Source organism: Ambystoma mexicanum, chromosome 11 (assembly GCF_040938575.1).
Source record: "Ambystoma mexicanum isolate Mex_15411 chromosome 11, UKY_AmexF1_1, whole genome shotgun sequence".
NCBI lineage: Eukaryota > Metazoa > Chordata > Amphibia > Caudata > Ambystomatidae > Ambystoma > Ambystoma mexicanum.
This window is the reverse complement of record NC_090934.1, coordinates 875,267,499-875,288,735: the sequence shown is the minus strand read 5'-3', so window position 1 is coordinate 875,288,735 and position 21,237 is coordinate 875,267,499. Positions and strand designations below refer to the sequence as shown.

The 21,237-nt window shown below is 45.4% G+C and overlaps 1 protein-coding gene across 3 annotated transcripts in view; it reads left to right on the top strand.

Annotated features, from left to right (window-relative positions):
* TSPAN32 (tetraspanin 32) overlaps positions 1-21,237 on the top strand; it is an 882,228-nt gene that overhangs the window by 231,763 nt on the left and 629,228 nt on the right. For all 3 annotated transcript variants that reach the window (XM_069623936.1, XM_069623937.1, XM_069623938.1), the window contains exon 4: positions 572-646. In XM_069623936.1, the coding sequence (XP_069480037.1) occupies positions 572-646 (75 nt within the window). The remainder of the gene's footprint in view (positions 1-571; positions 647-21,237) is intronic.

Genomic DNA, 21,237 nt, shown 5'->3' with positions numbered 1-21,237 from the left:
TCCCACTGGCATACGTGTACTGTGCCATTCCGGTGAGGTGCCGGTATATGTAAATACTGGCACTTTATTACTGGACCGGCAGGGATATAATGAGGCATAATGTCTGTATATATCACTATCCTGCGTTAACTGTGTACTTGCCTTTCAGGGGTGGGTATTCAGTGTTTCTATTAGTTCCCTATGTTTGAGTAAACTGCATATTGTTTGGTCAATTCCTATATTTGGAACTTACTGTACCCTTTTTGTCGGAATGCTTCAGTTGCTGACTCACATCGCTGAAGAGTATAGTCTGCCCACGGTCCACATTACCAAGTAGAGGCACAAGAGGAATACAATGAACTTTCCACCTGTTTTACCTTTATGACTGAGACACTACCGAGACGAGTTGTGGTACAGATGTTTACCAAGTGCATAGCAGGCTTTACTCTCTCTTGCGCTTCTTCTGGCCAGTATCAGGCTTTGTCCCAGTAATAGCTGCCTTTTCCCAAACCCTGCAGCACTGCATAAGAAATCTGATCACCTGCTGCCCCAGTTTCCCAAAATGACTGCTTTTTGTTTTCTCCCTCTGCAGGGGTTCCTGTGCTTTGCTTTGGCATTTTGCACTTTGGTACAAGCAGCACTTTGGAAGCAGGAGCACAGCAATGAGGTGAGCACTGCGCATGAGCCTTAGTGGGGATCTAAGGTGAGCACTAGGCACCCCATTATAAAATGTGTGGAGACAAGCTTCATGAAAGTTCATGGCGATTATTTAGGTAAGAGTACTAATGACCCAAAGTGTGAGGGAGGGAGGGAGGTTAGGATTAGTGGGGCAAGGCATGACCGAATACCTGTATTTCCAGTGTTTTTCAGGAGTCAAATGTTGCTCCACATAAAAAATATTCTCTTAATACAAAGTTAAGGTTGCTAACTTTAAAAATAAACATTATGTTATAAACGCTCAGCTCATAGATATGCATATTCTACAAAAATTGGAAATGCCAACGTTAAAGGGAAAGTTTGCTCAATAATGGTATTGTCCCGATCGATAGGGCATGTATTTTTAAGCATACTGTAATCGATCTTATAATTTGTTCCTATGCATCTTACCTTAGTTTTCCTCACTTTTACACATGCGAAAACAACGGGTTGGGCGCAGCCATCTTGTGCTAATCTTATCCGTTGAGGTATCGCCCTAAGCTCAAGTGCCCTTGCGGCAAGAATACAGATCGCCCGCCCTTAAAATGACATCACTAGTCCAGACAATATTATACACCTATTTTCATCACGTTCGTAGCCAGAGTAGCCAAACGTGCCCCTTCATCACCCACGCCATGAAGTTACTTAACGCAGAACCATGAAGATAAACACACACATCCTCTCACAGTGCATAACTTTTCTTTCTTGTCCCAAATAGGAGAGCAAAACATTTATTTTTAAGAAAACATCAATAGTCTGCAATGTAACAAGTGCTTTTATTTTTCAAAGAACGCTCACAAGAGAAGATTAAGTCCTTGAAATGAACAATATGTTTTTACAATACAAGTTATAGCTAGCGAACATTGCATGCTTTGAATATTCTTTATAACGTACTCATGATACGCTGATTGCGATCAGTCATTGATCAATGCCTGTAATCCAATTCGTGTGTGTCCTTATGTTACAGCGGCATATCTTTCTAATGACACACATGGTGTTCCGTTTGAGAGGAGATATGGATACTTAGCACTTTCAAGTGAAACGCTTTCGCTTCAGCATGTTTTCACATCATAATAACGCTCACAGGTTGCTCATTATTGTTGGTACAGCCAAAAGGCAGATTGGTCCCTGTCGGTCGTCCCACATAACGGTAATCAAATAAGCACTGTTTATGATGATCCGCCAATGTTGATTGAAGAATCCATCCAACAGTAGCTGGAAACTGTGGCATGCGCAGAACGGTAAAACATAGCTGTGGATAACAGAATAAAAGAATATATTTTGGTATCTGTTCTGTAATCGAATATAACAACTTATCAGAACCGGATGAAACCTAATTATAAACACAAACCACACAGAATAAACACAGACATGACAACATGGGGGGGGGGGGTAGTTGAGACCACGACATGCATGAAAGGTTAGCGCTGTGAAGTAGATATGGCTCCCAATGTGAATAAGAACCAGATGCACACGCTTCAAATAGCGGGCCCTACCATAAAATAATGACAGAGATAGTAACATTTTATGTTGAACCACAGACAGATGGCATTATAGTGGTGGAAGTGGTAAGAGAAGTGTCCGAAAAGAGCACCAAGTGCCCACGGAAAAGATTCATCCCTCCTAACCCCCACTTTATGGTGCACAAGGATGCAACAGTGACAGCACACCAGGATATCCAATGGGACAAAGCGGTGTAGATATCATTAGACTGCATACAGGATGTGGTTGTGGGTCTTTGAGGAATAATCATCACAATATGGTCCATCTAACAACCCATAACTCTGCACAGAATATATTGGTGTGCATGGCCAGTAAGCAATACATCCCAAAAAATCATACCTCTATTCGCGCCTCTTTTAACTATAGACAAATAACAATCATTACTAGACAGATAAACAGACCACGAGTTACGCACTCGCTTTTTTATAGTGCGCAGTATAAATACCATTCAACATAACATAATGTACTGTGTCAATTTCTTTGGCCAAAGCACACATTCACATGTCACTGAATTAGTCATTATGCATAAAACACACATGCCGTTTTTAATCGCACAAATTTTATGTATAGTTGAGCTTACATAATTTCTGGAAGTTCCATTCTCTCATTGTAACGCTGAGTAACCGCTCCGAACAACAGATCGCAGAAATGCAAACTAAATTTTCGTATGTCCACATTCAATATAGTAAATATGATCATTTTTTGTGGCCATTCAACACATTGAGCCTCATTATGACTCTGGCGGTAGCCGTGCCAGTAAAAACGGCATGGCTGCCGCCAGAGTCATTTTTTTCCAGCACCCGGCAACATGGACCTACTGGGGCATTACAGCCCCGGCGGTCCTGGTAATTCCACATTGTCAGGCGCTGGTAAAAATTACTCCCTATTCCCATTCGAGTCCCATTGGACTCAATGGGAATGGGGTGGACGGTAGCACCGGCACCATTGATGAATGGTGCCGGTGCTACCATCAAGGTCTGCGAGCGGGTGCCTTTCCGCCTGCCAGGTCAGACCTGGAGGGCTGAAAGGCACCTGCTTGCAGAACTCTTGCTGACTTTCGCTCAAGGCCAAATAACAATATAACAATAGCAGCCTGTTTTCAGTGATTGAAGCCAGAGTAGGTTTTGAATTTGTGAAAGAATACAACATAACAAAAAAAAACTGGACAAGACGCTGCTTCGGGTAAGTGGTTCAGAAAAACAAGGACAGTTACAAACAGCTATGTAAAATATGTTTCGCAACAGGAATGTAAGAACAATCCAGAAAATTATGTGTTGCTGTTACCTCTGGGGTTATATCATCTCTGTAAGAAAATGTAATCCAAACCCACCTCTCCCTCGTTCAGCACTGTTTCATGGGACAAAGCATACCCCTACTCCTAGTGTGCTGTATACCAACTGCCCATCATTATTATGTCCCTGTTCAGCTCTTGAATTCTTTGTTTGCTACTTACACTTCTGTCATATGTTGCACGGCTCTTACTATAATTCATGCATGTCCGGTAATGTTCCTTTGCGCACCTGAAGCAGCCCTCTCTATCATCATCTGAGACAGGGTGACATTGCGTGCTCATACTAAATAGGTCTCCAGTGCATTCATTCACATGTCAAGTTGACACATGACGCACAAGGTGAACATTTGTACCACGCATTCTACAACAAAATTCTATTTCAAAGTGCCACAAGACGAATTGGGAACACAGGTTTGTGAAAATAATTCCAAAACTCTAAGTTACATTCATGCTCTGACTAGACCTTGTACCAATTGTCCGTGCTAGTGCATAGGAAATGGAAGGAGGAGCCAATGGGTGTACAAGTGCTGGAGGAGGGTGTTAAGATGGATTTCTAAACTCTGAGCTGATGGGCAGAGGTTTAGGAGGCCACCCTCGGTTTAGTGGAACAGGGGAACTTTCGGGACAAGCCAGACCAATCTAGGTAGCTTGGCCGGCGGTCAAGACTAAATATATATTTATGTATGGAATACCTAAGCATAGCCCCTCCAGGTTGTGTACTTACTGTTGCCCATGTGGTGTCCTGTATGGAATCACCTAAGCGGTGCACATGCTTTTCGCATTGCAGCCGCCATCTTTGTTGCCATTATATAGCGAGATGACGCACGCGTAGTGCGTGATGACGCCACTCGCTTCCCATACAGGACATCACACGGGCAACAGTAAGTACATACATTGGAGGGGCTATGCTTTAGGTATTTGGACCTTATCAATAGTTTAATTAACAATCCCTCCAACACACAACTTTATCTTATGAGGGGCTTTCAATACTGTAGGAGCCGGAGACAATTTGAAAAATAATTCCAAAACTGTAAATTACATTCATGCTCTGATTAGACCTTGTGCCACTTGTCCGTGCTAGTGCATAGGGAATGGAAGGAGGAGCCAATTGGTGTACAGGTGCTGTAGGAGGGTGTTAAGATGGATTTCTAAACTCTGAGCTGATGGGCAGAGCTTTAGGAGGCCACCCTCGGTTTAGTGAAACAGGGGAACTTTCTGGACAAGCCAGACCAATCAAGATAGCTTTGCTACCGGAGACAATTTGGGTTCAGAAAATCTGTAATTTTGGGGCAACTGACCAGAAGCTACACAAATATTTCAGGAGGATTTGTGCCATCCCTCAATTATAAGGTGTGCCCTCTATACTTAACTCACTCACTGGTTTGATCAACGGATTACAATTCCGTTATGCACAGGATTTACGGACTATAACCTGATTATTACAGATTGCGTTGAATGAAGAGCCTAGGTGCACAACTGCACCAGGTTACTTACTCATATGTGTTTACACAAAAAAGGGTGGTGAGCTATCATTCACTAATGTGTGTTCCCCTTGCACTCGATCATGGTGACCATTGAAGCACTATAATCTAACAATTGTGTGTGCACAATCACCATGCCCACAGCATTTCAAAGCAAACAAGATAACACATTTCTTCGTGTTAAATACATGTGACAATCACGTAGCACTTTGAGGAATGTAAGATTATTCATGGATACGATATTGCATGAGTGGTCACACACCAATGTAGGACAACAGTGTGGTTTCAAATGTGCATGACAATGAGTAATTCAACTAATATGTTCATATATTTACTTTGTTTCCTTTACAAACCCCCCCAACTCCCATCAATTGTATGCACTTTTATTTTCATTTGTATTGACATGATAATCAATACCATACATTTACAATGTTATTCTCTTATGGTTTCTTTAATACTGTCAGGATTCGCCCATGGAAACTGTGGAGCTCATGGCGTCTCTGATAATAGTATACTGTCGCTCTAGTCCTCACCCAACATGGCGTCCCTGGACTATAAGACACAACCACGCCCCCTTTCTGGCACGTTGTATCTGTGTTTCCTTCAGACTCTTCAACGCTGCGAGCTACGGATCGTCCTTCCACAGTTCTTCCCAGAGTTTCCCGCTTAGCCTTTGGCTTTCCTTGCTTCATTTGTTCTGCCCTTGTGTGTTTCCTTGCCTCCGTTCAGTCTGCCCTTCATATCTTCTTTTCTTACCCTTCTCGCCTGTGTTCTGGTTTCTGCCTTCCTCGTTACTTTCTTTCTGTCCTGTCCGCTCGTTCTGTATTTCGCACTTACTCGGTGTTGTTGCAGCGGTATTGGTTCCGGTTTCTTTCCCTGACCGCGGCACTGTTTTTCCTTTCATTTCACAGCGCCGCGGCACTCCCGTCTTGTTCGCGGTCGCGTAGCTGTTTATTTTAGGCATCCCCGATCACGACTTGGGTGCCTTCACTCTCTGGGTTCTGCCAGAGCTCTCGGTAAGTGGGAACTGTTTCTGTATTTATTCCCTTTCTTTCTTCCAAGATCCTAGGATTCCCCTCTTCAGACTCCTATTGAAGTCCAAGCTTCCTTATACCGTTTTCCGCATCATAACCGGAAGTTGCTCAGAAAAGACTCCAATTTATCTACAGTCTTTGACTATCCATCTCAAAGAAGAAATACATCCTACCAGGGTTTTTTGTGCCTTTTCGGCTTTTTCCCTGCCACTGGAGGTTTGGCTCTTCGGGGTTCCCCTTGGGCAGGTGTTCCTTCCCTGTCAAGGTGGCCTCTGAGGGAGCCAGGCCTTATTTACGCGATAAGAAAAAGAAGACATCCCAAAGGCAGTCGCCTGTCGAAGACAAGACAGCTACGAGAAGACCCACCACATAAACCAAGGACAACACCTCGGAAGGTTCTGGTGAGGAGGAGGTTGGGAAAGGAGGGTACTCACCTGGTGAGCCTGACAGTATACAACGCCAAAAGACCCCCATGGCGTCCTTGGAGCAGTATCAGGAGTTGGTGGCGGCGATGCAGAACCTTACGGTTGAAGTACAGGCATTGAAAGCAGAGAATGTAGTTCTAAGACAGCAGGTAGTCCTGCAAAGAGATGACCGGGGACAGTGCTTTAAGTGGGGTAAGAAATTGAGGGGGGTCCCTCGTTTGGAGGCGTGGCCTCCATTGTGGTCATGGCCTAAAAGTGCACAAATCATAGTAAGGTGCGCAAACAAATATATAAATGTATTTGAGCATTTATATATTTGTTTGCGTACTACTATGGTTTGTGTATTTTTCAAGCCTTCTTTTATATTCATAGCAATGTTACATATTTCTATGTTTATAAAAGGTGGCTTGAAAGTGCACACACCATAGTAAGTTACGCACACTTGTGTGCTTACCTTACTATGGTTTGTGTACTATTCAAGCTGCCTTTTATAAACATAGACATTTGTAACATATGTCTATGTTTATAAAAGACGGCTTGAAACGTAGGCATCTTTTATAAAGCGTTGAGGACGGACAAAACCCAAGGTGGCTTTGTCCGTCGACAAAGCTTTATAAAAGTTGCTTTGAATTGTGTACGATTCAAGCCATCTGTTATAAACATAGAACTATTTCTACGTGTATAAAAGATGGCTTAAACGCACACAGTTGAAGGCATCTTTTATAAAGCCTTGCCAAAGGAGAAAGGCGCCTCGGGCTCAGTGATCTCTGCTCAGAGCACTGACCCCGAGGCGTCTTTCACTCTCTGCGAACCTGCGGGCTCCGTGATCTAATCTACATATTAGATCACGGAGCCCGCAGGTTCGCTGAGGGTCAGTGACCTGGCGAGGGGAACTAAGGGACTGTAGCTTCCTCTGATGGCCCCTCAGATGAGGGGTCATCAGAGAAAGTTACAAAGACTGACGGAAGTGCCAGCCAGTCACAGCGACGCTGTGGCTGGCTGGCACTTCTGTCAGCTTGCCTGACGTTAAACTGGCGGGCGCATCTCTCGTTGCGGCTGCGGCCGCGGCGGGATAATGCGTCCTGCCATGGCGTGGTGGGGCTGGGGGGCCCTGGCAGGGCCCCAGCTCAGCCTCACTTTTTGGAGACTGCCGGGGCCCGGCCCCGGCAGGCCCCGGCCCACTTAAAGCACTGACCGGGAAGATCTACCCCCTATGGCCCTGTCGTTTGGGAAATATGATGGGCATCCTGGAGGTCTCAAGGAGTTCTTGGATGCCTGCCAGGTGTATTTCGCATTCCGTCCCTACGCCTACCAGACAGCCCGGTCCAGAGTGGGATTCATCATAGCTAACCTGATTGGTAACGCTTTGGCTTGGGCCACTCCGTTGGTCACAAACAATGACCTTGCGCTACAAGATTACGACCGCTTCACACAATTGTTCAAGGAGAGATTCGATCGGCCGGAGGTCCTGTACACTTCTTTTGAGGCCATTTTGGATGTGAGACAGGGCACTACAGATATCCAAACCTACTTATCCCGTTTTATCTGGCTTGCCACAAAGGCAGACTGGCCGGACTCTGCCAAACAGACTACATTCCGGAGAGGCCTTCATGAGGATATCAAGGACGAGCTGGCTCAGATTGCTCGCCCGTCGTCCTTTCAGGAACTCACTACTATAGCCTTACAGATTGAATTCCGTCTTAACGAACGACGACAAGAAAGGAGAAGCCCTCGTCCACTGACTACCACACCTCTTTCCCAACCTTCCCGAGAAAACACCGGAGGGGATGAACCCATGCAGATCGGAACAACCAGGGGGCCTCTAACTCCAGAAGAACGAAGAAGACGTCGCGAAGCAGGTCTGTGTATGTACTGTGGCTCTTCCAAGCATCTACTTCGCAACTGTCCAGAAGTACCACCTCGGCGAAAGGAAAACTCCAGCCCCCGAACCTATGCAAGGGAGGTGTCGGGGAACCAGCTACAGCCCTTGCTTCATTACAAGACCAATAACAGGGGGCGAAGACAATAGACTCATGGTATTCAAGGTCCAACTCTGGATAACGAGTCCTGAGCCCATCGAGGTGTTGGCCATGCTGGACTGCGGGGCCGCAGGGAATTTTCTTGACATAGACTGGGCCAGGAAGAACAAGGTGCCCAGGCGCCTCAAGAATAAACCCATTCCAGTGGAAGGAGTGGACGGTACTCCTCTGTCCTCAGGGCCCATAGTCAAGGAGTCCGTTCCCTTACGGATGAAGATGGAACAGCATACAGAAGACATGGTATTTGATATGATTAAGGCGGCACATTTTCCGTTGGTGATCAGAATTCCCTGGCTTCGAAGGCACAACCCTTCAATTGACTGGTACACAAACAAGGTGTGTTTTGATTCGGATTATTGTCAAGTACATTGCATGGAGGTCCCTAACCTCCAGATTGGAGTAGAAGAGAAGAGTAATCCAATAAAGAAGACAGTATCTTCTATCCCACTCCAGTACCAGGAATACGCTGAGGTCTTCAAGGATATATTGCCAAGAGTTCTTCCTCCCCACAGGTCAGAAGATTGCGCCATCAACATCGAGCCTTCCTCTCAAGTTCCGTTTGGTCGGATGTACCCTTTGTCTTTGCCTGAAAAGAAGGCTTTAAGAGACTACCTAGACGCTCACCTCCAGAACGGACTGATCCAAGAATCCAGGTCATCTTGCGGAGCTTCACTGTTCTTTATACCTAAAAAGGACTCAGCAGAACTCAGACCCTGCATAGATTACCGGGGGCTTAATCAGGTAACGGTTAGAGACCGCTACCCCATGCCCTTGATAAGGACGTTCTGGAAGCAGTTCAAGGAGCACAGTTCTATACCAAATTGGACCTCAGGGGAGCCTATCATCTTCTGAGGTGTTCCTTCCCTGTCAAGGTGGCCTCTGAGGGAGCCAGGCCTTATTTACGCGATAAGAAAAAGAAGACATCCCAAAGGCAGTCGCCTGTCGAAGACAAGAAAGCTAAGAGAAGACCCACCACAGAAACCAAGGACAACACCTCGGAAGGTTCAGGTGAGGAGGAGGTTGGGAAAGGAGGGTACTCACCTGGTGAGCCTGACAAATACTTATGCAGGGAATGACAACGAATTGACCGACTTATTTATCTGTAAACATCCTTGAAAAAGACAATTCTGTCGAAACATGTGTTGGCTGTTCAACTAGGATTTGCAGAGAATAAACATATGGATGAAGAATATCATGAATTGTGTTATGAACAAAAACAAAGAGTCTGCATGATTTTGTTTGATGCGTAATGTATATTCCCAATGCTATTCAGAGGCTAGCTATACAACAGTTTGTAGCACCTAGTGCGTCCACACCCACCCAGCTGCCTTGCGAGAGCATGGTCTTAGGTGCGAACTGCCATTGATGCTGGGCAGGGGGAGGTGGGATGGATGGACTTGAAGAGGGGAGTCTGGACATACTGGGTCTGGGGTGCCGAACATCACTTTGAAGTGTACATGGTGTACATGGTGTTTGGCACCTTGAGCGTTCCCATCCTCCCAGCCCCCTTGCGAGCGCATGCCCACAGGTGCAAACTGCCATTGATACTGGAGGTGGGGTGGATGGGCATGAGGCAAGCGCAAAACACTGCTGTAAGCACACAAACTTACGTTGATTGCAGGGGGACTCCCCTTGAAGAGGGGAGTCTGGAGACTCTGGGTCTGGGGAGGCCATGTGGACAATGGTCACCGTGCGGAAGATCCCTTTGAAGTGTACATGGTGTTTGGCAACCTGAGTGTTCCCACCCACCCAGGCCCCTTGGGAGCAGACGACCACAGGTGCAAACTGCCATTGATACTGGAGGGGGGATGGATGGGAATGAGGCAAGCGCAAAATTCCGGGAACACTGCTGAAAGGACACAAACTTATGTTGATTCCATGGACGGGGTCTTGAAGAGGGGAGTCTGGAGGATCCCTTTGAGTTGTAAATGGTGTTTGGCACCTTCAGATTTCCCTCCAACCCACTACTGGAGGGGGGATACTGGAGGGGGGCATCGATGGGGACGAGGTGAGTGCAAAAGGGCACCAACCACACTTTCATAACCATCATAGATGATGGGGCGTGTTCTTGACTGACTGAAAAAGGCAAATACATATTTGTATATGCTCATTTGTATTTTATTTAGTTTGGTGATGTTGATGGTACAAACAAATTACAAATTGTATACTTAAGGTTGCAGCACAGATTGTGAAAATCCCCTGCACTGCCGCTGTCACTGGGGAATTTGGCACGAATTACTCGAACGACACAGGCGGATATTACTTGTCGAACGCGGAATCCAAGCCTCCCATGAAGCCACCATGTAAACGAAAGATAGGCCACCAGCCTGTACCACTTGTGAAAGAGAAAAATAAATATTTTAATTGAAGGAACCAGATAAGTGTACCACCTTACTTGAAAATGCATCCTGAATTTGGTGCCCTTAGAAAATTGACTTTCTGGAAAAATGGACTTGGGCTTTGAAGTATTGACACATTACAAAAGTGAACACCCATTCGAGCCAGAAAGGTTTGGGCCATAGAGAAATATAGTTTTTTAGTCAAAAATGAAAGACACGTAAAAAATGAACACTCTGATTTGCAATAAGTGTGAGAAATGTATTCAATTTACAGACTAAATTCATTAGTCAGTGATCAATCAAAGTTACGACAATGTAGGAGAACAACATGAAATGTTAGTCGTTTCAGTGGTCAAAATTACATCACATCTGGAGTATACTTACTCGTTACTTGGATTGTGAGGGCAAACCTTTGCGTGAGGTTCGTGCATAAGCACCATCATAATCCTCAACACAGACCTTGTGAGGCAGGCTGCCCTGAAGTCATGCAGCTTGGTAACGCATAGCGGTGTTGTGCCTTCTTCGGCTATGTAGGCCTAGCATCCATAGTTTTCTTGGCAGCAACAGTTCTCCACCTCGGTTGGCATGATACCACAATGATTGCAGGTACACCAGGTGGAAACGTCTTCCATGCGACTAGGCTCAGGCTCCAGTGATTCATCTTCCCAGCTATCGTCCAATTTCCCCATTGTTTCTGCTTCTTTCTCTTTCAATTAGTTCCTCTTCCGAATATTCCAGCTCGTACTAGTAGGGCTGTATTGTTGCCATTGTTCCAGAAAAAGGAATAAGTACAAAATCCACAGTCAGGAAAATAAAAAGTTTTTGTTTGTATGTTGCAACTACTGTTAAAGAAGGAGAAGAAATACCTTGCAATGTTAAAAATACCCATAGAGCAAATAAATGCACAATCAGCACAAACTATGACATTTCTAAATGGTATAAGGTTTGGTGGAGACATTGATACATTATATGACAAATCTGTAAATAAAACACAATAACCAAGTTAAATCAGTTCTGCTAGTGTAAGTACCTGCTCGCAGGGCATCTAGGAAGATAGCTGAACAGAGCAGAAAGAGTCACGGTCGATATAAACTAAATACAGTGAGACTATTGAAAAAGTAACTGGATCAGTTTCCAGCCATGGCTATCAAAGCCTGTTCTGAATTATTGATTAATTGATTAGTTCCATCACTAGGATTGTAAATGCCTCCTTCAAAAAGGGCAGGGTTCCCACCAGATTGAAAGGTTTCTGGATCACCCCTTTATTGAAGAAATCTAATCTCAAACACAGAAATGCTACTATCAGCCTATTTCCAACTCACCCTTTATCCTTAAGATAATGGATAGAGTTGCGTATGAACAACTGCTTTGTTTCATAAAAGATTACCCGATTCTGAATGAAGATCAGTCGGGTTTTCGGCCAGGCTTTAGCATGGGATCAGCGCTGTTGGAACTAAAGTCCCATATGATGATTAACATTAATAAGGGCACAACTATGTTGTTGATGTCTTTGGATTTATCAGCTGCATTTGATTTAGTGTACTCCTGGATAGACTGCAGAAGGTTGCTAATTTTAGTGAACAAGCAAGGGACTGGATGCAGTCCTTTTTAGGGTTGAGGACTATGCGGGTCTGTAACAAGGAAGCATAAGCGGACCCTGTCTCAAGTCAGTTATGGAGTCCCACAAGGGGCCTCGCTTTCTCAAGTTTTATATAACAACTTTACAGCCCCTTTCCTTAACATGCAAGAAGAGAAAAAAAAATGCTTTTCAAACTATGCGAATGACTCGCAGTGCCTCATTTCCTTAACAGGCAACAATGAGAAGGACGCGATAGCAGTGGCAGAGGTATCTGACCTCATCCACCCACGAGTGGATGGATATGAGTGGAATGGCAAGACCGAGCTTATGATTGCTGGATCTAGACCTAGACTCGCGAAACTTGCACCATAGTATATGAATCTTTCTGCATTGCGGACCAAGACATTCTGACGAAGGAAAAAATTAAAAACTTAGGGGTAACATTTGATCAGACATTGAGTATGTCCGACCATGTTAATGGCCTGGTGTCAGCATCGACGTATTATATTAGGCTTCTATTGCACATTCGCCCATTTCTATCCCAAAATGGCTGCTAAACGATTGCCCGAGCCATCATCTCTTCTAAAATAGATTATTGTGGTTCTCTGCTCATAGGAGTGGGAAAAACAGAAGGTGCAAAACTCCAAGTGGTGCAGAATAGCACAATTAGAACTATTATCAGTTTATGAAAGTTTGCGCATGCGTCGGAGATGAGAAGAAAGCTCCACTGGCTATCCATTGCAGAAAGGATAGAATTTAGGTTGCTTACCATTATGTATAAGTAACCTCAATGGTTCATTTCCTGCCTATCTCTCCAATAGACTGAAATACAAACACGGTCAAATTGTGATAAAAATCTGCAAATTCCAAAAACCTCCTTGGAGTTGGCTAGAAGGGGCGCTTTCTGGGCGGCTGCCCCGGCGAAATGGAACGCCTTACCATCAATCCTAAGAAACTGCCCGACACTTGAGGCATTGAAGAATAAACTCAAGACACATCTATTTAAATAAAGGGATTGCTTAGATGCTGATGGTCTGTTTGTTCGCTACTGACAGTTTTCAGTGCCCATATGCCTCCGGGCCACTTTGGCTGCACCTAATAAATAATCTAAAGTAAAGTATTTGAGCAGGGAACAGGAAAGTGGAAGGCTCTGTTGTTTGTTCGGGTGAGGTCAGCAGTGGAGGTGGCTGTGCACCAAGAGACCAGCAGGAGGAACGAGGAAGTGGCAGCTTGTGGAGGAGACTGGTGAACACGGTTCTGCAGTTTGAGTGTGCGTATTTGTGTGGCCATCGAGTACAAAATGTTAGTCCAAGCAGTGAATGTGAATATCCTGGTACAGAGAGGAAGAAGGGTGTTTGTATAGTTTGGAGGGTGGAGTAGTAGTGGGAGCCAGGGAGTTGTAGTGGGGATGAGGATAGTGTAGTGGGGAAGAGGAGAATAGTAGTTGAGAAGAGGAGAGTAGCAGGGGGAAGAGGAGACTAGGTCTGGGAGGAGGAGAGTAGTAGGAGAGAGGGGAGTGGTGAAGTGGAATGGGAGGAGTGGCAACAACAATGCTGGGGGTGAGAGGCAGGAGGAGTAAAACAATGGAGGGATAGTGGAGTGGTGAGAGGAGCATGAGACTATGTCTAATAGCGAGCGTATAAAGGATGAGGTGAGTGTGGGTGTGAGTGATCTCACCTGAATCCATCCCAATAAGTGCAAGGCACAATCACAAACCCCATAGAGTAGGAACAGCAAGTAAGTCCTTGAGGGAGTTTAGGCAGCCGATGTATTAGGGATACATCTCTAGAATAAGACAAGCTCTTAGACAGTAGGAGTTCATTTTCAGTAGCGCTAACTGGGGATACGGACGCCTGGGTGAGGGACAAGACTCCAAGGAAGACGAGAGAGAGCATGAGAACATTGTCCAGAATTCCACAATCCCCCCTACCTAGGCATCGGCCATGGCCTCAGTGGCAGATGTACCTGGTGCATGGCATTCGGCTCAGCGCCCAGGGCATGGTCTTTGGCCTTGCCCCAGGCTTCGGCAGGCTTCCCAAAGTGGCCACTCGTCCTGACCTGCAGCCAAATCTAGTGGTCACTTTATCCCTGTTGGGGGTTTTCAAGCCATTGTTGGCCTGCAAACCACCATCTGGGTCAGCAGGCTTCAAGCTGGGTCTCCGACCCAGCTGAAACCATGAACCCAACTAGTGGCCTGTTACCAAAACAGCCCTTTCTTATTTACTGGTGGCGAATTGCATCCCTCTACCACTCCAGTCACCCTCCTTAAGGCGGGGGCATCCCAGGAGGGATGCAGTATGCTCCAGCGTGTGTCCTGTGGACGATGAGTGCCACATGCCTCCCACCCCCAAGAAAAAGCTCTTTGTTTACTTTTTGGGGGCTTCCTGATCTTACCTAGCCTTCTGAGCTGTCTAGGGCGCTACAATATCCCCCTTATTGCATTTCCCACAGCACGCATATTCACAGGCACCCTCAAAGTCTGCAGGCCCCAGTGGCTGCCATTTCAAAACATTTTTTCCACCCCATAACAAACCAGATAGGTCGTTTCTTGGATTAGTGACATTAGTCAATCTGGTAGAATGGAGCTGTATCAGCGGACCTGGTCTGTTTCCATGGATACATATAGTCCAGTTAACTTCCTGAAAATAGAAATGTGGGCCAACAAATAGTCTTTGAAACCCAGCTATCATTAACAGTGCTTTGCCCACTTTTGGCTAGATTCAAAGCTAACCGCACAAGAGTGTTCCGCCAATTCAAAAAGAACCAGACATGGTGGCCTTGCAAAGTTGTCTCGCAGATTCATCCAGACGTTTGGGCGGCGGGTGAGAGCAAAAAACCTGCCACGGAGAAAATGTATTTATTTTGATTTTTAAAGCGCTCACACAGCCGAGGGGCATCGAGGCGCTAATGCATCTGAAAAACAAGGTTTGTGATGCCCATGTAACGTTGCCCACTCCCTGCTTTATGATCCCTCAAAACACGGTGGCTATACATTTTAATGGGAAAGGTTTGTGAAGATTCATTGAATGTTCCAAGTTATAAGCATCTCAAGAAGTGGCCTTCCCGGGGTTTCCAACCTAACCTTAACTGCAGTAGTTCTATCAGCGACCTTTTAATATGCTTAGGGGCACCAAGCCTAGTCACTGATAACCGGTACCTGAACAGCACTTACCCTCTGTCTGCCAGGGAGGCCATGCATCCCCTGCTGGCACTTTCACGCTCAAGCTGGTGCCCTGCATAGATGACCTAGCCTCAGGAGATCTAATGCGGCCCATGCCCACTTACCCTGCACTGGCACCCCACTGGATCTCCTGAATCACTCATACGGTTACTTCTGCTTCTGAGCCACTTGCTGATGGCCACCGGTAGATTCACCAACCCCAAGCGAAGGAGGGTGCCTACATCAACTGTGTGCAATTGACCACAATGGTTAAGTGTGTTTCTGTCCTTAATTAAGAATACACATATTATTGTATTTAGCTCTTCTTCCTGGAGTGTTGCCACTTGTGATCACTGGAATAATAGATGTTAACATGATCCAGTTCCTTGGTACTCATTTTGTCAACCTTGAAGGATCAAGTTATTAGCGCTGCCAAAATCGTAACTTATTTTCTTCAGGCTACAAGGCAGATATCGCAGGTGACAGTATAGCATTAAAATCCCATTTTCTCATGCACACATTCAAACTGCCACTACGTCATCCTGAACCTGGTGCAGCCCCTGGGTCCTGCTTTGATTGAAAACACGTGATATTACTGAACCACCTCCGAATTGTGAGTTGTGATCTCTTTCACATCATTGAGTACGTAAGAAGCACTGCATGGGGAATATAAGGTAAAGGCAAACCAGAGGCCAAAGAAGACATTGTCAAAGAGGGTTTACAGAAGGCCTGCACACTGCCACTAGAGGTGACCGCTACAGAGGCCAGGTCATGAACGGCCATCACGAGCGGAATCCTCCGTCTGCCCAATAAGGACTCTACCGGAGTACCCGAGAAGGTCACATAGTGGACAGGACGACAACATGGCTCGCTTCATACACCTGTATTGCACTCGAAGTACGCCGGGCTGGACTGGCCCATAGGGAACTCTTTTCTGTGGTATTTCCAAATGTTCCCATAGAAAAACGGTTGGGCTTGCTGAAAATGTGTAATATGGGTCCCCTTTTAACATTATTTCCAGGGCCTCTTTTGGTTCCCAGTCCACCCCTGATAATGGGTCCATTTTGTCCTCCACAATGGCATTGCAAAGAGGGCTTTTTCTCTTGCTTTTCAATTTCTTTCATATGTGACAATCGTACTGTGTTAATTTCACCATGCCCTGGGTCCGGGAAAGTGTTTGAGTTCAGAAGGCAGTGTGTTCAGCAGGCTGGCTTGATTCCCGGTCTCAGAGTCCTGCTTGGTCAGCCAGCATGTTAATGGCTTTCCAGCCTGCTGTTGTGTTCCATACTGGCTATTAAATGCCATAACATCTCATTGACTGACGGATCTAGCTTTACCACGGCTTCGATCCTTTAAAAGTCGAACCAGCCGAAACGGCAAGCTACATTATAAACGCAGCATAACAAGTACTAGACTGCAAAGAGATTTGAGCCTAAACCCAGGTTTAGGTGAACAGTTCACGTGCGAGAACTGTGTAAACCCTCCAGAGCTCATGCTCGTCAAATGAGTGATTTGGAGCGAGGCGCCGTTACATGTTAACATTCACGTATGCAGGTCCACGGCACCAATTTTCGTCATTTGCACAGCGGAGTACAAAAGTACAAGGAAAAAGACGGCACCAGGTGTTGGTGTCACTGTTAGGCAGAATTGCAAGCAGTATCTTCTTGGCACCACCACATACAATTAGGACTACAGGTGTAAGCAAAACCAACCTTTGGTATAAGTCTGTACTACACAGTTTGTGGTAGCAAGCTGAGCAGCCAGGCTTAGCTCAAGAGGGAATGTGAGCAGTACAAAAGGTTACACAGAGGTCTTACAATCATAGTGGTTCAAGTAGACACTTACACTCAAGGTTTCTTGGTAAAACACTTACTCATTTATTACACAATCATTTCGAAAACATTCACTAGCAGGAGGTAACTTAATATTATAAACAAACACGCTTCAATACTAAACCAATATGTTTCTGAACAAATTAGGCTCCTCTGAAATAGGAGCAAAATGGCATTTCAGTTACTTTCAATGGGAGCAAAAAGGCACAAGTTAGCAGAATAGATCAAAAATACCTTCTTAGGCAGTGCAAATAGTTTTAGTTCACTAGAGGACTCGATTCAAAGTCAATGGACTAGTGTCTTGGATAGGAAAGAACAGTTCTTTAAGTAAACGGTAAAGTCTTTGCCAAAGTTCTCAGAAGTAGTTTGCACGAAAAAAAGAATCATATGTTGGGTCACAGCTGATTAGGCCTGCAAGTTTGGAAAGTTCCGTGAACTTTCACCGCGAGAGGTAAGTTCTCTCAATCGGGTAGGCACAGCACCTTAATATGAAGAAAAAGATGCAGCAGACGACGTTGGTTACTGGAAGTTTCTGCAGGTCTCACTGTTCCTGAGCCTCAGTCGTAGGGACAAGAGGGAGGATGTCGGGGGACTCCTGCTCTTCACAAGATCGTCGAAAAACGCAGACAAAATGGAGTCACTTCAGTTCCAGTAGCTGTAATTCAAGCACACAAGCTGGTGTCCTTCCCCCCGTTTAATCCTAACCAGCTCTGAGAATGATATCCAGGTGGCTTATGAGTTGATTGGCCCCACCAACTCAAAGGAAGAAGTTGTCCTTGAAGGGCTTCTCTGTCGAGATGAACTAGGCAATTCGGACCTGCAGCAGGGCTTCACCGGGCAAACCAACGGTCCAGGAGTTGCATCAGCTGTCTTCTTCCAGCTCGTCTTCGGTTCTTTCGTTCCAACGGTCGACTCTGCTTTCCAGTCCAAGAGACTCACCTTTCAAACAGTTTTCTCCCATTAATTCCAGCCTAGCTGCCACTCACCCAGCAAGGTGGCTGTCCTTGGCAGACAGTCAACCAGCCAATCACGCAAGAGTGCATTAGGGTCTCCTAGGAGAGTTAGCACAGGGAGTTTCAGGCACCTCCCTCACTTCCTGCCCACCCCAGACACTCAGACGCCAGAGTCGGTCTTCATTCCTGAAGCCCGCCAAAGGCATAGAAACAAAGGGACCAAGCCTGGTTTGGCACGCAGAGACAAACACTAGAAGGACCTTTCCAAAAAGAAATGGCAAAAAAGAAGACCGGACCTGTTTATACAAAGGGGTTTAAGGCGCCATCTTGAAAAACATGGCTCCCGCGATTTTTAGCTACCGGTGTTCGCGGTCAGGAAAAATCATGGTAGTTCATTGTAAAACCACTGCCACTAGCCATTTCGATAGAAAAGGGTAGCATTTGACTGTTATATGAGGTTCTAGACACAGGGGATACTAGGTAACCCCTCCAGCACTCTATAAGAAGATAGTGTGTGCTAGGTCTAGGAATTTAAAAAGACTATTAAAGTCAATTTAACCTTACATTCTCCGGGAAAGAGTAGTTCATCCCAGCGACACTATTTAAACCTTTGGGAAGTCTAAAAAGACATGCCTGTGTCACTGCACTGGGGGTGCCGTGTAACACACGTGAAAAGATGCATATGGAGTTATCTTAAAACACCACAACCAAGAAATAAACACAGAAAATAAACAGAATTAAAAACTACAGAGTCCCAAAGTTCAGCAAAAGAGCTGGGTGTCTCTAAGGTAGAGAGGAATTAGCACATTTTGAGAAGTCTCCCTAACACTCGTCCCCCCCCCAGACTAAGGGACAGGAGGATCTAAACCCCGCCAGGCTGGATCTCCTGTTGAAAGTCAGTTAAATGGCCTGCTGAGTACACCAGAAACCTTTTGTAACCCTTGCTATGACACTTTTTATCAGGTGTTTTCATTTGCAAGCTATATGACCTACAAACTTTGTTTGGTACATCTTTCTTATTTAAGGTATAGGGGATCTGATCTAACAGTCCCTCAGAAGTTGTAACACCATCTGAACCTTCAATAGGCTTTTTCAAGGGATCCTTAGAAAGGAATCCCTTATACCTAGAGGGGCCTCCATGGTTCCTCAACACCTCTCTCACAAGAGCAGTTTGGGTCTCAGGTATCTTGGGTGGAGGGGCTGTGGTCAAGCAAGGTACATGCTGCCACTTCATCTGAGATCTGGTTTTACCTGTCTTAGAAGTTTTCCTCCTAACACGAGGAGTCTTCAGTAGAAGTTCCAACAGTCTTAAGGTGTTTAGCCTTAGACCTATTTTTCCTGGTTTTCCACCAGCTTTGAGAATAACCAGTTCTCACAGGCCTAGAGAGGGGTCCAGTTTGTCTATCCACCTCTTCCTCAGAAGCAGGGGAGGGACAAAGACTTTACAATTGGATGGGCAATGATGGCGCTTGGTTGGTTCTCCCATTTCCCTACTTTTCTAGCCTCAGATTTGGCTTGGTTAGAGGTCAACTTACTAACACACTGACTTACAGTGGAGGAGCCTGTAGAGGTTCCTATAGCCTCAGAGTGGTCTCTTAAGGTTGCCTCTCTAGCCAATTTGGTTTAGTTCCGTTTCCTCTCACTGGGAGGCCTGGGGGTACTTGACATTACTCCTAGAGTTTTTAATTCATTCCCCAACAGGACTCTCCCAGGTACCTAATTCTGAATACTGACAGGAATCCTCACTGTCATATTGTTACACTGAATGTGAGCTGGTAGAATTGGAACAAATTGGATAGGGCCTCCATCAAGTATAGTGGGACCTTGGGGTGCCTATGCAACATCCTCAGGCTTGGAAAAGCTTTCATCCTCAACTGTTCTGCTGGCCCCAGTGTCTCTCATGGCAGGAGTGTAGTGGCCATTTACAAGAACACTGTCCATATAATACCCTCTAGAGTTCTCTGGAATGGAGTTGTACACATCCATATTCTGTTTCTTACCCAGACCCAAGGGCTCTAAGGATACATTGGCATAGGGTTCTTCAGCCAATAGGTGAAAGTGAACACTAGCCATTTTACTTCTTCCTCACGGATGAAGGCTAAGGAATCAGTGCTGACCCCTGCAGGTTTACCCTGGCATCTGGGATCTCCTTTCAAGTGATCTACAGACCCACAGACAAAGAATTTACAAAAAATGGCAAATAACGAATACCGGGACCTGTTTAAACAAAGGGGCTTAAAGCACCATCTTGAAAAATATGGCTCCCACGATTTTTTGCTACTGGTGTTCGCGGTCGGGAAAAATCATGGTGGTTCATTGTAAAACCACTGCCACCAGCCATTTCAATAGAAAAGGGTAGCATTTGACTGCTACATGAATTTCTAGACACAGGGGATACTAGGTATCCCCTCCAGCACTCTATAGGAAGATAGTGTGTGCTGGGCCTAGGGATTTAAAAAGACTAGTGAAGTCAATTTAACCTTACATTCTCTGGGAAACAGTAGTTTATCCCAGAGAAGGTATTTATTCCTGTGGGAAGTCTAAAAAGACATCCCTGTGTCAATGCACTGAGGGTGCTGTGTAACACACATGAAAAGATGCCTATCGAGTTATCTTGAAACACCATAACCAAAAGAAATAAACACAGAAAACAAACAGAATTAAAAGGTATAGAGTCCTAAAGTTCAGCAAAAGAGCTGGGGGTCTCTAAGGTAGAGAGGAATTATCACATTTTGAGAATTCTCCCTAACAACCGCATTTTGTCCTGCACTTTTTCACTCCGCCGTGCAAAGTGAGTAAATGATTACTTTTAATTGTGAAGTGCCGCTTACCTGCATGTAAAGCAACGCTCAGGTATGGCAAGCAGCACTCACAATTGCAATTAAATGTTGCCCGACATGCTCACATGTCGAGCAATGTGTAATTT